The sequence below is a fragment of the Pituophis catenifer genome, unplaced genomic scaffold (genome assembly GCF_029215685.1).
Source record: "Pituophis catenifer annectens isolate HBS135680 unplaced genomic scaffold, rPitCat1.0.hap2 SCAF_2, whole genome shotgun sequence".
Lineage (NCBI taxonomy): Eukaryota > Metazoa > Chordata > Lepidosauria > Squamata > Colubridae > Pituophis > Pituophis catenifer.
In genome coordinates this window covers 52,413,317-52,428,652 of record NW_027256882.1, presented here as the reverse complement: position 1 = coordinate 52,428,652, position 15,336 = coordinate 52,413,317, and the positions used below count along the sequence as shown (strand labels likewise).

General features: G+C 38.2%; 1 protein-coding gene across 2 annotated transcripts in view; it reads right to left on the bottom strand.

The window, feature by feature from the left end:
• SLC25A26 (solute carrier family 25 member 26) overlaps positions 1-15,336 on the bottom strand; it is a 135,636-nt gene that overhangs the window by 106,387 nt on the left and 13,913 nt on the right. For both annotated transcript variants that reach the window (XM_070933541.1, XM_070933542.1), the window contains exons 4-5: positions 8,199-8,303; positions 6,310-6,357 (exon numbers count right to left, since the gene is read on the bottom strand). In XM_070933541.1, the coding sequence (XP_070789642.1) occupies positions 6,310-6,357; positions 8,199-8,303 (153 nt within the window). The remainder of the gene's footprint in view (positions 1-6,309; positions 6,358-8,198; positions 8,304-15,336) is intronic.

Genomic DNA, 15,336 nt, shown 5'->3' with positions numbered 1-15,336 from the left:
ATAGGCTTAAAAATAGGGGGACAGGACCCAAACACACTGGGGAAGGGAACATAATCTATGGCACTAAAATATCATACCTCTAGAGAGTTTACATTTTGATGACATATTCTACAGAAGACCAAGTCTCTGAAGTTGTAAGTAAATTTGAAAGAAGATCACAACAGCTTAGTAAGAAATCAATGTTTCTTTTTCTTATGTGCTTATATTCCATTTCACTATATTGCTGATTAACAATCTTATGAGCCAAAGGAGTTTTAAAAAGCCTAATCCATACAAACTTGCAAGGCTACATCCAATAATTTAATGGAAAAATGTTAATTTTAATTGCATTATAGTGAAACAGAACAGATCATTAAGCACTATACTCTAGTAAAACTGCAATTAAATTCAAAACTTGCATTTTATTTCTACAGCTGCACTCATTATAATGTCCATTTTGCACATCTGGTAAAGGGAGCGTTGAAGATCAACAGAGGGATTCCCTCCTTTCTGTGCTTTTTCCCATGAACTAAATATAATGGAATTTTGACAGATGTTCTCCTTGGTCATAGTTAATAAAATGAATTCTACAGACAGTGAAAAGCTTGGCTCAGCTTACCAGGATAAACTTTCAGCAGACGAACTATAGATGTCACCAGCTCATCATCCAACTATGAGCCCAAGGATGTTCAATTCCCCACACCACTGGCCTTATCGGTATGATCACACTTGGCAAAAATGGTGTGTGAATGCCACATGGAAAGTTTTTCCCCTGCTGTGGCTTAACTTACCCCTTCTTACTCTCTTTTTTTTCCCCAGCACAAGCTGTGTCAATATGCCTCCGTTCTATTTCATGCAACAGAATTCCAGGATGCTTCCAGCACAATTCAATGTATACATAACATAATATATAATTGTTCATTTTGTTAAAAAGCATCCGAACCATTTATAGTCATTAAAAACATCACACACGATCATTAGGCAAAAAAGATTCAGCTGAAATGAATGAACAAAAAGATAAGCCTTTAATTGCTCAGGGAAACATTCCACAGCAGAGAGATAATTCCACGTGCTAAGCCCCATCATTGTTGAAAATGACTATCAGGAAGCTTAATGGGGTATGAAAAAAGGCCCGGTCCTTTTTTTGTACTCCATTACCTCATCTTCTACCCACGCAGGAGAAGATAGGCTCATTTTTTAAGAGAATTGGATGGGAGTTTACAAATTTGTCATTTTCCTACTACTACATATAAACCATAGTTATGAGCTCCAAAGCATCACACTTTCACTAGAATTTAAGTGCTTCACGGTTTCTGCCAAAAACAGAATCATTACACATCCTCCTCTTCCTTTTTCCATGACTTTGGGCAACTATACAGCTTGAGATGATTATGAGGCAACCTTTTTTTTTCTATTTTGGGGTTGCCAATCGCAATGGAGAAACTTAAACCATCGTGGCTTCCATTGTTCTGTTCATTGAGTGACCATTTGAAGTTACAACGGCACTGAAAAAAGTGACTTGTGACCATTTTTCACACTTATGACCATGGCAGAATCCCCATGATCAGGTGATTTACATTTGAATGCTTGACAACTGGTACATATTTATGGTGGTTGCAGTATCCCGGGATCATATAATCACTTTTTGCGACCTTCTGCCTAGCAAAGACAACGGGGAAGCCAGATTCATTTAACAACCGTGTTACTAATTTAACGACTTCAGTGATTCACTTAACAAATGTGGCAAGAAAAGTCATAAAATAGGGCAAAGCTCACTGAAACAAATTTCTCACTGAATCGCGTAAATTTTGAGCTCAATTGTGGTAGTATATTGAGGACTACCTGTATTTTATTCTCTTTTTTTTTTTTACCCCTGTCTTCTTCAATGTGGTGCCAGATGTATTAGACTTCAAATCCCAAAATGCTAATATTACCTAGGAATTCTGGGAAATCTGAGAGTTGCAAAAGATGACAGATAGCTCTTCTGTTTAATGAAGTGACTGGAATTTCCACCACTAAAGTGATAAAGTTCTAAAAGGTGACCTCGCATGACTTCACCTCTTCCACTAATGCCGTTAAGTGAATCCCATGAGGCTGTTATGCACGTCATCACATGGTTGCAATTTGCAACCTCCAACCTTCCCCACTGACTTTGCTTGTTCAAAGCAGGCAGCAAAAATGGTGGCAAATCAGGGGTGAAATCCAGCAGGTTCTGACAGGTTCTGGAGAACTGGTAGCGGAAATTTTGAGCAGTTCGGAAAACCGGTTAGCTGAAAATTTGAGTAGTTTGGAAAACCGGCAAATACCACCTATGGCTGGCCACCCTACCACCCTATCACCAGAGTAGGGTGGGAATGGAGATTGTGCAGTATCCTTCCCCTGCCACGCCCACCAAGCCACGCCCACCAAGCCACACCACGTCCACCAAGCCACGCCCACAGAACCGGTAGTAAAAAAAAATTGGATTTCACCACTGTGGCAAATGGAAATTACGTGAATACGGGACACCGCAATATCATAATCGCCAGCTGGCTGACAAACACCTGGATTGTGCTTGTGGGGACACTGCAACAGCCACAACTGTAAGGTCCAATTTTAAGTTCCACTTGTTCAGCACCATCACTAAGTTAACACAGTTGCTGAATGAGTGTCATTAAGCAAGAACTACCTGTCCAGTACTCCACACTTTATCAGAAAAGAGGTGAACATAATTCTGGTCCTATCAGCATCCATAACCAACATAAAAAAAAAAACCAAAAATATTCAATAATTAACAACATGCTTCCCATACATTATAGAACATTTTCCCGCTTCAAGAAAAATAATAATGCCTGTATTTTCTTTTATTCTTCTTTTATCCAACTTAAATATGGATTCACAACATGCCAGTGTCTTGTCCACCCATATAAAAAAAAAGCCAAACAATTTAACAGTTTCCCACAAACCAGCAATATTTTGAGTCGGGAAACAGCAGCCTCTTAACGTAGAGTTAAGCATACAGCATTAGAAAAAAATCTTAACAGCATTGTACAACTGATCATTTGTGATTTGTTTCATTCTGTAGCGAAGTCACATTTCATTTCAACAATAATTTGTTTCTCGTTCTATCTGGGCAGGTGCTTCCCTCCCACCCTCTAAAAGCAATATTTCAAATGAAATTGGTTTTGAAGGAACTTTTTATGAATATACATAATGGAAAAGGCCCCAATTAAATTTCAACAAAATGTTGCCATTTTCAGTAAACAAAGGTTTCTCGGCAGGGTCAGGTTTTATGCTAAGATACCCGCTTGGAAATTAATTACCACCCTGATACATGTCAAAATACATTTTTGAAAGGGAATAGCATTCAATTGCAAGTGTGTGTTTTATCTGATAGGATGCAAAAAAGAAAAGAAATCAAATCAGCATTCTTTACCAACTACATTTATTCAGCGCCCCTTAGAGAAATCAAAAAGTCTTGTTAGCCTTTTCATCTTCTTTTTCTTCTTGTTGCTTTTTTTCCTCTTTCTCTTTTTTGAAACTAAGTGGAATCTTCACCAAGCCACATGTGTTTGTTGAGCCAGAAAACAAGCACAGAAAACAAGAAAGTGGAAGGTGTTCCTTTCGAGAAAAGCAGGTGTCATCTCCTCATACAACTTTATGAGGTGCTATAACAAAGCACACCTCATCCCCAATTTCCCCCAGTAACTAGAGGAACTGAACTGTGAAAGTTCTTGCAATTATATAACAGCATTTACACAAAGAACAAAAAGTCATTGTGATGCTCTTTCAGCCCGAGATAGCCATTACCAGCTGATCAAAACCCATTGAGGAAAAGAATTAAAAGAAAAAATAAACTACTGAAGAAACTGGCATTTGAAGTTAACAATTTTCAGATGCCACCTAACTCTGAATTCTTCCACAAGTTATATTATGTTGAACAAGTGAAACATGTCAATCTCCTTGCTTTATGGTGCCCAATCTTTTCATCCAACTCCCCAAAAGGCGAATGTTGAGGGAAGGGAAAGACAGAAAGAAGGAGAAAGGAAGAGAGGAAGAGGAAAGGGAAAGGGAGAGAGAGAAAGGGAGAGGGAGAGGGAGAGAAATTAGTCTAGTAGTTAAGGCATTGAGCTAGAAATAGGGAGACCACTATTACAGCTGGGTAGTTTTTCTGCCCATTTGGGCTAGTTTTTGAGATTGGTTATGGGAAATTTTTGGCATTTGCAGGTTGTGTCCTTTTGGACTACACTTGCTTTAAACTACAAAAATTTGGGGCATCTGACAATATTGCAGGACACCATACATTCTAGTCCTGTCTTAACCATGAAGCCATCTGGGTGACCTTGGCACAGTCCTCTCTCAGCTCTGAGAAGCCATTTCCAAAAACTTGTCAAAATTGCAGGGACTTGTACGGGAAATTACACCAGACGTCAGTGCTGACTCAAAGGCTATATACTGTATATAGCACATACATATACAATACCAGCTCTTTATTGTAATGATCAAACGAATGAAAATAAAAATGAATCTTGCAAAATGGAAGAATTCTGAATTAGTAAATAAGCTGGGGAAGTGGTTAGCATATAAACTAAGAAAAAAAAGTGTGAAGAAATAGATTAAAATTACAAAATAGGAATGTTATCATAATGGATGATATGGATATGCAAAGAATATTATATCAGTATTGTACAAAACTATACAAAGGAGGAGAAATTTTCCCAGCAAAAGTGGATGAACGTTCAAAGAACCAAAATTCAGCAAAAATGATGGATAAATAAAAGTAGATGGAATGGTAACAGTAACGGAATGTTGTGAGGCTACAAAAAAACAAAAAACACTAAAATAGGAAAACTCCAGGCCTACACAGATTGCAAACCTCCTATTATAAATATTTTGAAGATGAACTTTTATAACATCTTCAAAAAATGATGAATTCTATTCTGGATAGTTTTAGGATACCAGAAAGTTGGTCAGCTGCAAATATAGCATTAACTCCTCAAGAAGGCGAAAACCGGACTATCGAAAAAAATTACTGGCCAATATCTTTATTGAGCAATAATTTAAAAAATATTTAGCTAAAAGGTCGAAAAGTGTCTTACATGATTATATACATGATGAGCAATGTGTCTTTTTGCCTAAAATATGGTTAAGAAGCAATATTAGAAATATTTTCTGAACACAGTAAAATATTCGTAACAACATATTGAAAATCAAACCGCGTTGAAATTTGTGAACTTGGAAAAAGCATTTGATAACCTGAATGTGTAAGAGATATCTTTCTGTTTTTTCTATTGGCAATGCCATCAAATCTTTACTTACAGAAAGTCTGTGGTTGGATTAGACTTCTTTTTAAGGATATAAGAGAAGGAAAATGAAAGGACAGATTTTGAATCAAGGAAAAACTACTGCAGCTCATAAATGCCACACCATGCAGGTGAACTTTGTCTCTTGGTCTTTTTGTGCCTTTTTATTAGAATTAGGCTTTTCACTTTAACTGAAGTCATTCTTTGTTCGATCCAAATCCTAATGAGGCAAGGCATTGGAGATCTGGCTATCTTCCCAGATATTTGGGTCAGGAGATAGGTAAGTTCTGCTACTATTGATAATGAGTGGGTTATCCTTGGGTGTGTGGAAGGTTAAATTTGGTGGGATTGTTTGCTTTAATCTTGTCAGCTGCCCGGTCATCTATATAAATCATATAAATTATATATTTTTAAAAATAGTTTGCATTAATTGCGATCAAAAATTGCTAGTATCGCTGGTTCAATTTATTCACTGCAAATTAAATAAGATATTTAATCTGGATTTGAGCTGTGGGACAAATTGTACTTTTTAATAAGTCCAGACTGGTTCTTTAATTAGCTTCTGTATTAGGAAGGAAGGAAGATACACCTAATAAGTTAGCACTTCATTTATCTGAAGCATTTCTATACCACTCTTCGTTTCATTTTGTATTTGAGGGCCCTGTGAAATTCATTCAATCATTTAGAACATGCAGTAATTACTTTTTTGCTACTTAAATGTGTACACAAATTAAAACCGCAGGAAGACTACAATAAGCTTGCCAGTTCAGGCCATTACATAATAGAGAATGTATTCAATGCAACGTCAGGATTAATGACTGTATATTAACATTTTTCCTATTAATGTTATTCATTTACTCATCCAGGCTTTAAATCATACTATAACTGAAAGCCACCGAGCAATACGCAAAGCCAAGTACTGTGAAGTCTGCAATGCAAATTCTTCCTTGATGAGGCTAGTTTTCCATTCAGTGAAGGAGCATTTTTTTTATTGCTCCTTATCAATGTTTTTTTTTCCTTAATGAATTGGAAAAATAAATTGTGTTACCTCTCTTAATACTGTGCTTTTATAACCTCGGTAGAGTCCTGGGATACCCTAAAAAAATCAACAAAGAAAACCGATCAGCTACTGCAAATTGTTAGGAAAGGGTGCCAACATATTGAGGATTACATGATAAGCAGAACAGCTTTACTGAGGATAATGTAATGGCTTCCAGGAAATTGACAATATTGATTATAAACACACTACCTATTGATTTCCTGAGTTTTATCTCACTTTTGAATGAGTTCGTCAGCTAGAGCTGCACATTGAAGAGATAATATTTAGTTAGTAACCTAGAAGAACCAAGACAGAAAGAAATCTATTGCTGATGCTTATAATCACCAGCTATTCAAAATATGTATCATAAAAGAAAGTGGAGGTTAACTTTGACTTATGACTGTAATGGAGCTCAACATTTCCCTCTTAAGTCATGATGGTTGTATGTTGAAGCAACCTGGTGACTGACCTGATTTTAAACTTTTTAGCGGTGGTCATTAAGCAAACACCAGGTCATTAAGCAAACAACGCAGTCTTTAAATGAATGTCACAATCATTAAGTGAGTCAGTGCATTCCTATGGGCATTTTTTCTTTGGTTGCAAACCAGCCAAAAAGGCAACTTGTAAATTATCTCATGTGACATGTAATGCTACAACTAGCCGTAAAGGTCAGCTGGTTGTCAAGTGTCCAAAATGCAATCATGTGACCGTTTGTGTGTGTATGTCTGTGTATGTTGCCATCAAAACTCCAAAAGTGGTTCACAAGTAACTTTTGAGGTGTCCATCATAATGAAGTGACTGGTTGTTAAGCAAGAACTACTTGTAAGTTAAATTTAGGGAAAATTAAATATACTGCTTTTAACAGCTTTAACAGCAAGATGGGCAGCAAAGAAATGTAATAAATTAAAATAAATTTTAAAAAACTATACTGATTTCATTGTCATGAAAGCGTCAAATTTCCTATTTTGTTTTTATTGTCAGTTACTTTCCAATGTAATAATTAAAATGCTCGATTTTTTTAAATAATACTTAATAACAATTTAATTAATTTGAAATAATTGTAATAATTAAATGATTAAAATGAATAAAATAATAGAAGTTGTTTGAATTAACTTATTTCAATTAAATTCTAATTAAAAATAAAAACAATATGAGGCCCTGCAATGCTCGTCTCCAGCATCTTATTTTACTGCCAAGAATTTCCCGTTTAAGTACTCTTAAAAAATTTTTTAAGATAGTTGCCTCAGCTAAGTGTCCCCATCTGCTGTAATAAAGAAAAATAAAATTTCTGGAAAGTTAGAACCAACACCATTATACAGTTACCATAAGACTAAGAGAGTCCCCATTATCTGAAAATATATGCACATACAGTTTGCACTCCATGGAAAGCATAAAAGCAAACATCTAAGGAAGCCAGTTGAAGAGACAAATGAACAAGTAGCAATTAATCCATTAATGGCCCAGCAATGGCCCAGCAATGACAACTATAAAAGCTGAAGAAGATAAAGTGCTTCTTATCTAGATAAGAGTTTCCCTTTCTCTCATACTGGTGTTTGGCCAGTTCTAGTAAGGAGAGATAACTGGAGATATAAGTGCGTACAAGTGTGTGGGTGCCTACAGTATTTTGTTAAACCAGTAATGCTTTATTCTTGACAGAACTTCTGATTCTTATGAAAGTTAGGGATAAATATCTCACTGAACACTCAGGGGTCATAGCAGCCATATTGTAAATAGCCAAATCACCCCATACCCATTTTTCAAAAGTGTTCACAATATCTCCTCATGATGATGTATCCTTCAATCCTTCAAAGTTAGTGACTTTCCTGAATATACTATTTATCCGCTCCAATAAGTTAGAGACTTATTAGCCTACCCTCCTGACTTTTCTTCAACCTTACCTCTTCATAGATGGTTTGGGAAAGGATCCGTAAGGTACTGGAAGACGGGGACACTTGTGCTCTTTGCTTCACAACTTCAGCAGGAACTCGTATTAGACAAGCAACCTGAAAAAAAATACATAATTTAGACTAAAGTAAGATTTTGGTGGAGGATTACAATGGCCAAGAAACCTGTGGCCTTAATGTGAGCAGTGGAGGACTAACACTACACCATATACTACAGAAATCAGATGTCAGAAGGAAGGCCGATAAAATATCCACAGATCCCTCACATCCTGGATATGAACTGTTTCAACTCCTCCTCTTCGAAGCCACTATAGGCATTGCATGCCAAAACAGCTAGACCTAAAGATTGTTTTTCCCTCATGCCATCACTCTGCTGAACACCTAATTCACACGGCACTGTCTTATGCTTAAGGATATTTACCCATGCAGTATGGCTGTAGTGTTATTATTATACTTCTCATCTTTTCTACTACCCCATCTTATTGGTATCATATTATGATTATTATTACTCTGCTGTTTTGCATTTACATTGAGAGTTTCTGCCCCGGAGACAAATTCCTTGTGTGTATAATCACACTTGGCTGAATAAAATGTTCTCTATTCTATTCTATTATTTCTATTTCTATTATTTCTATTTATTTTTATTTTATTTAGTTTCCCCGAAAATAAGACATCCCCTAATTATTTTAGCATGCGCTAAAATAAGCCTCCCCCCACCGAAAATAAGCCCTCCCCAAAAATATTTAAACACAGAGCTGGAAATCAGGTAAGACGGCAAGAGGAGCCCCATCTTGCTCCACGCACCCCAAAATAATAAGACCTCCCTGAAAACAAGGCCAAGCGCTTATTTCGGGGTTCAAAAAAATATAAGACAGGGTCTTATTTCCAGAGAAACACAGTATTTATACTTCTATTATTCCTATTTATTTCTATTTCTATTTAATTCTAAATCTGTTCTGTTCTATTTTCTTCACTGGTGATGATATGGCATAGTGAGTGTAATGGGTAGCCTTTTCAGAACCTGATCTCTAACAGCACACAAGTAAATAATTCAGGAGGATTCATTTATAGAAGAAACTTGTTTATATACAATAAAATAAAACATGATGCATGTATACAATACCCATGCAGCTCTTGCAATGTGATAGCAAGTACAAGGACAAGAAGTAGAAGCAAAAGGGAGGATCAAAACTAGAAGAACTCTTTGTTGTGGTCCGTCAGCAGCCTATGGAGCTGGCAGCAGAGTCGGACAGTGAGGAGGCTGGGGAGGACCATGGGCCAGTCCTGGAGTCTGGGGAAGGCTCGGACGAGGGCTCTGCAGAGATGGGGCCAGGGCCATCTGGGAGTTATGAGCGGACTCCAGAGCCTCTGGAGTCGGACATCAGAGAGGCAGAGGAACAGGAGGAGCCTGTTCCTAGTGCACGCATGCGCAGAGCTGCCAGAAGGTAAGAACAGTTCAAGCAAAAGGGATGACTCGGGAGAAAGGCCTGGAGATAATTGGCCCCTCCCATAAGGCTTAAAAGAGGAGCAAAGGCACGTGTGCACTTTGCACGAAAGCAACGCTGTTAATTCTGTTCCTAGTCGGCATCTCTGTTTGATTCTGGACTCCATGTGGCTTTGCCAAATAGGTCTTTGGCAGCATGTCAAGGGAGATAAAGGTTGGTGATTATCCCAAAGGACTTCTCCCGAAGGACTTTTTGCAACTAATTGGGACTCAGCTGTGAATGAACGTAATTCACAGCTGTTGCAATAAAAGAGGTTTTTGGGACTACTCATGTGTTTTAATGACTCAGGAAGCCGAAGTCACAACACTCTTATATATACAGACCAGTTACGCTAAGCCATTCCCAGGCTCCAAGCCATCTCATATGGCTCACAACAGATCCTGTTTCTTAGTCACCAAAGAGTTCCCATTGGCTGACCTGTTGTTACCAGCTCATAATTTCTTATACACTGACATGATTCAAATTCTGTTGTTCCAAAAACAAACAAAAACAAACCTCAATCTCCTCTTCTCAGGTCGGTAGAACTTTCTCCTTTTATAGGTTTGTCAAGATGAATTGAGTTCCACGATAGAACGGTGACAATTTCACCTTACATCAGAACTCTTCAGCTGATTGCATTTATTTTATTGTACATGTCACAAAGAGCTAATGGCAAAGAGCAGTCATTCCGTGTGCTTTCAAGCTACAGGCTACCTACAGAAATAAATTATTCCCACTGATTTTGACCCAGATAGTTACTTGAAGACTCTTGAAAGTCAATCCTCAATAGGTTTCTAGATGTATTGGACCACTTATCTTATTCCTTATATGACTGATGGAAAACATGGGTTTCCCTGCATTGAACGCTTGCATTATAATCAACCCACCAACCTATTAATTTTTTCCATTTGATATTTTTCTTTGACAAATGTTATGAAGGATCAGTATAGTCACAGAAACATAGCATGGAAAGGATTTAAAGGTCAGCTAGATGAAACCCTGCCCAATCAAAAATCTACAGTAACATCCCTGACAGACAGTCATCCAGCATATGAGAGGGAGAGAGAGAGGGGAGGGAGAGAGGGAGGGAGAGAGATCACTATCTCCCAAATCTGTCTGTTTCACCTTTAAATATTACTTAACAATAGGAATCTTTTTCTGATTCTCAACCAAAATCTTGCATTTTAACTCTATTATCCCTTATACTGTCTTCCGAAGCAATTTTCTATGAATTGAATGAATACCTATATCTTCAGGTACTTTTTTTTCCTATCTTCCTTTTTTTGAGGGTTGCCTTAAACATTTTATTATATGGGTCAATACTGCCATCTAGCGATCAAGACTGCAGTACTTCATAGCTACCGGTCTATTTTTCTTGCGAAAGATTGACACTAACTCTTTCAAATGTTTACAGGGACAATGGGGGAAAAAAATCACAAGTTTTGTGATCTACATCTACCTCTATACTACTAAAACTCTTGTCATTACCGTTAAGTGGGCAAAACAGTGCATCATAGGGCAAGAATTTTTGAATCAAGCTACCTCAAAAGGGCTTAGATGCATCCAATGCATCCGAAATCAAGAGACCTGTAATTCCTGAGGGAATTAAATTTGGGGATGTTGTGGCTGCTTTGAGTTGCTGCTATGGTCTTATGATGGCCATTTTGAACAGTCTGTGGCAATTTCCCAGCCAGTCTTGCAATCCCTTGCTCCTGCCCTCACCCAATAGCAAGGAATTGGTTCATCATGTGGCTCTTAAAGAAACAATGGTCGTAAGTGTGAAAAATGGTCATAACTCATGCGCTGTTGTAACGGTCATAACTCAAGTGCTGTTTTTTCAGTGCTGTTGTAACTTCAAACAGTCACTAAATGAACTGTTGTAAATTGAGGGCTATCTCTACATTGGAAAGATTCATAATCTGAATTGCATTTCTCACTGTAGGAACCAGGCAGTGAAATTAATCTAAATAAAAATAACAGAAAGCCACAGAGGCCACATGCAACCTTATTTGATCTCTTACAGTAAGCTGCCAAAAATTCAGCAGAAAAATCACCTATTTTCACCTATTTTCTGTAGAAAGTAAGGGACAAAGTAAGCATGTTAAGCATTCACTATTTTTTTAACCATCCATTTTCCCCCTTAAATCCCCTACAAATCTCATCCCAATAGATTTGAAAGGACAGAAATTCATCATTGCTGTGTTACCAGTCATGTAGTCCCTTCACTTTTGGATTCCAAAATATGATATTTTACAATAATATGTTAAACATGAATAATACCTTTACTCCTCATCCCTCCAATCATTTCTGCTGTCTGGTTTGGTGCAGCACACTTCATCTTGAGTTCTATGGACACTCACTATGAGTGACTGTAACCTAGACTTTAGCATTCAGAAGATTGGACCCTCTACAAAAAAAAACCAAAAAAAACAAAAACAAACCAAGATCTTTTCAAAACAGGTATGCCTCAAAAACACAGTTTTCATCAGTAAAATTTTATCATTTAACTTGCTTGGCGTGAACTTCTTATCACAGGCCAGTATCATCAATCATTCTTTTTTTATCGCACTAACTCATCACCTAATCAGAGGAGACAGACTGAGGTGTGATCAGAAAGCATGATGTGAAAGTTAACAATGAAGCTGCTGCTTCATGACCCAGACAAAAATGGGCACACTGTGTCCTGACATTGCCAGAGTGAAGCAATCCTTCCTCTTGAAGTAATAAGCTGGTCTGCATTAGTAGTTGTGGTCTTTATGACCCTGTAGCTGGATCTCCTCGCAGCCATGGAGGTCCACTGGGTCACTCAGTCCAACCCATTTCACAAGGCTATCGTTTTAAGAATAAACTTGGAGGAGGGAAGGAGAGCTATGCAAACTTGAAGCCTGGAAGAAACCTTAAAAGAAAGAACCTTAGGTCCGTCTCTGTATCTCTCTCTCTCTCTCTCTCTCTCTCTCTCTCTCTCTCTCATCTCTTTCTCTCTCTCTCTCCCCCTCTCATCTCTCTTTCTCTCTCATCTCTCTTTCTCTCTCCCCCCTCATCTCTCTTTCTCTCTCTCTCTCTTTCTCTCTCCCCCCTCATCTCTCTTTCTCTCTCTCTCTTTCTCTCTCCCCCCTCATCTCTCTTTCTCTCTCTCTCTTTCTCTCTCATCTCTATTTCTCTCTCTCTCATCTCTCTTTTTTTCTCTCTCCCCCTCTCATCTTTCTCTCTCTCATCTCTTTCTCTTTCTCTCTCTCTCATCTCTCTCTCTCATCTCTTTCTCTCTCTCATCTCTCTTTCTCTCTCCCCCCCATCTCTCTCTCTCTCTCTCTCTTTCTCTCTCTCTCATCTCTCTTTCTCTCTCCCCCTCTCATCTTTCTCTCTCTCTCATCTCTCTTTCTCTTTCTCTCTCTCTCTCATCTCTCTCTCATCTCTTTCTCTCTCTCTCCCCCTCTCATCTCTCTCTCTCTCTCATCTCTTTCTCTCTCTCTCTCTCTCCCCCTCTCATCTCTCTTTCTCTCCCCCTCTCATCTCTCTTTCTCTCTCTCCCCCTCTCATCTCTCCTTCTCTGTGTGTGTGCAAGAGAGAGAAAGAGAGAAAGATGGATGGATGGAGATAGATAGACAGATGATATAAACTATAGCCATATTAGCGTCATTGGCATTAAAGCTAGCTTAGCTATTCTGAGAGTTGTGGCCCCAACAATTTTGAAAGGCCCTTGGATGAAGAAGGCTGGGGATCATAGTCCGATAGCTCTCCTGAGAGTTAAACTAAAAGGCCAATCACAAAAAATAAATCTTGAAAATGTTAATTGTAAGGGAAGGGAAGACTTAAGTCACAGCTACAGCATGAAAAAGCGGGAGTGGGGTGGAAAATGATATGAAGTCTGCTGCTGATCCAGGGCTGTAATCCCCATATAATCTACAAATATATATCCATGTCCAAGGGACGCAGTGGCTCAGTGGCTAAGACGCTGAGGTTGTCAATCGAAAGATCGGCAGTTCAGCAGTTCGAATCCCTAGTGCCGTGTAACAGGGTGAGCTCCCGTTACTTGTCCCAGCTTCTGCCAACCTAGCAGTTGGAAAGCATGTAAAAAAGCAAGTAGAAAAATAGGGACCACCTTTGATGGGAAGATAACAGCGTTCCGTGTGCCTTTGGTGTTTAGTCATGCCGGCCACATGACCACGGAGATGTCTTTGGACAGTACTGGCTCTTCAGCTTTGAAACGGAGATGAGCACCGCCCCCTAGAGTCGGGAATGACTAGCACATATGTGCAAGGGGAACCTTTATCTTACCTATATCCATGTCTACTACGTAGCCAGGACTACCTGTAACTACTATACTGTTCATCCCTTTAAAAAAAACTCTTGGAGTTCGGGGGTTAGGAGGAAACAGCAACATCCACAGCATAGTAAATCCTATAAACCAAAGTAATATGGGTAGTAAAAAAACAGAAAGGGGACGTGCCTGAATATAATTCCCATAAAAACCCTGTGGGCAGCTGCTCAGATAGCTGACAGTTCTTAATTTGCTGGTTTAGCCTTTAATTGCGTGATGAATCTGCTGGCGTTGCTTGTAACTCTCTGCTTCCATTCATCTTGATTTACAAGCAATTTCAAGCTGCAGCTGTAATTTAAGTTTCCCCCAATATAACTGTCCTTCATTTTCTCCACCAGGTTCTAGTGGCAGAATCTCATTTTTTTCCCCCCAGCACTTTTAACAATATGTTATCTGCTCTCTTGCACAGGAGTTTGGCAGAATCCTAGCATCTTTATAACATGAACAAGCCCAAAAGTTTATGAATATTTCAGAACCTACTGTGATTCATTCAAGAGTCACTGCTTATGTCCTATCGGTCCCTTTGTTGTACATTGGATCATAGACATCTGATTTATGCAGCTGAGGTTCATACAACATTCAAAACCAAAGCAGGCTACATTATACCATGTTTCCCCAAAAATAAGACCCTGTCTTATATTTTTTTGAACCCTGAAATAAGCGTTTGGCCTTATTGCCATGTGCTCAAAAGCCCGATTGGGCTTATTATCAGGGGATGTCTTATTTGGGGGAAAACAGGGTAGTTTGGAGCAGCATGTGAATCTATAAACCATACTTTAAAGCTTTAGATCTTGTTCAAGCCAGATAAATAGTTGACTAATGCAAACGTTTGTTTAATAATTATTTACTTAATAGACCTCATTTTGTTTAATATTGTTTTACCATAAAAAAATAAAATACAAACTGTAAAACAAACAGAATGAAACAAAAGCATATATTCAACCCTAACAACAACAACAACAACAACAACAACAACAACAACAACAACAACAACAACAACAACAACAGAAAAATATAGTGTACAAAAGAAGAGGGAAAAGTGATCATTTAAATTTAACATGTAGGATCCACCCTGGCTGGGTGTTGAAAAGAAAAAAGCAGTAAATTCTCCTCCCCCTTTTACAAATTATGTATATGTCTATGTTATGAATAAAGAAGAAAAAGCAGTCAACAGGTTATTTAAAAAAAGACCTCATTTTGTTTGGATATGCTGAAACATAAACCCTGCATTCATACAACACAGTAATCCAAAACCAAGCTATATTGTGAATGAAAGAGTTAAGTCAAGTAACTATAGTGCCTGTAGGGACTATAGCTAGTCCTCCACTTA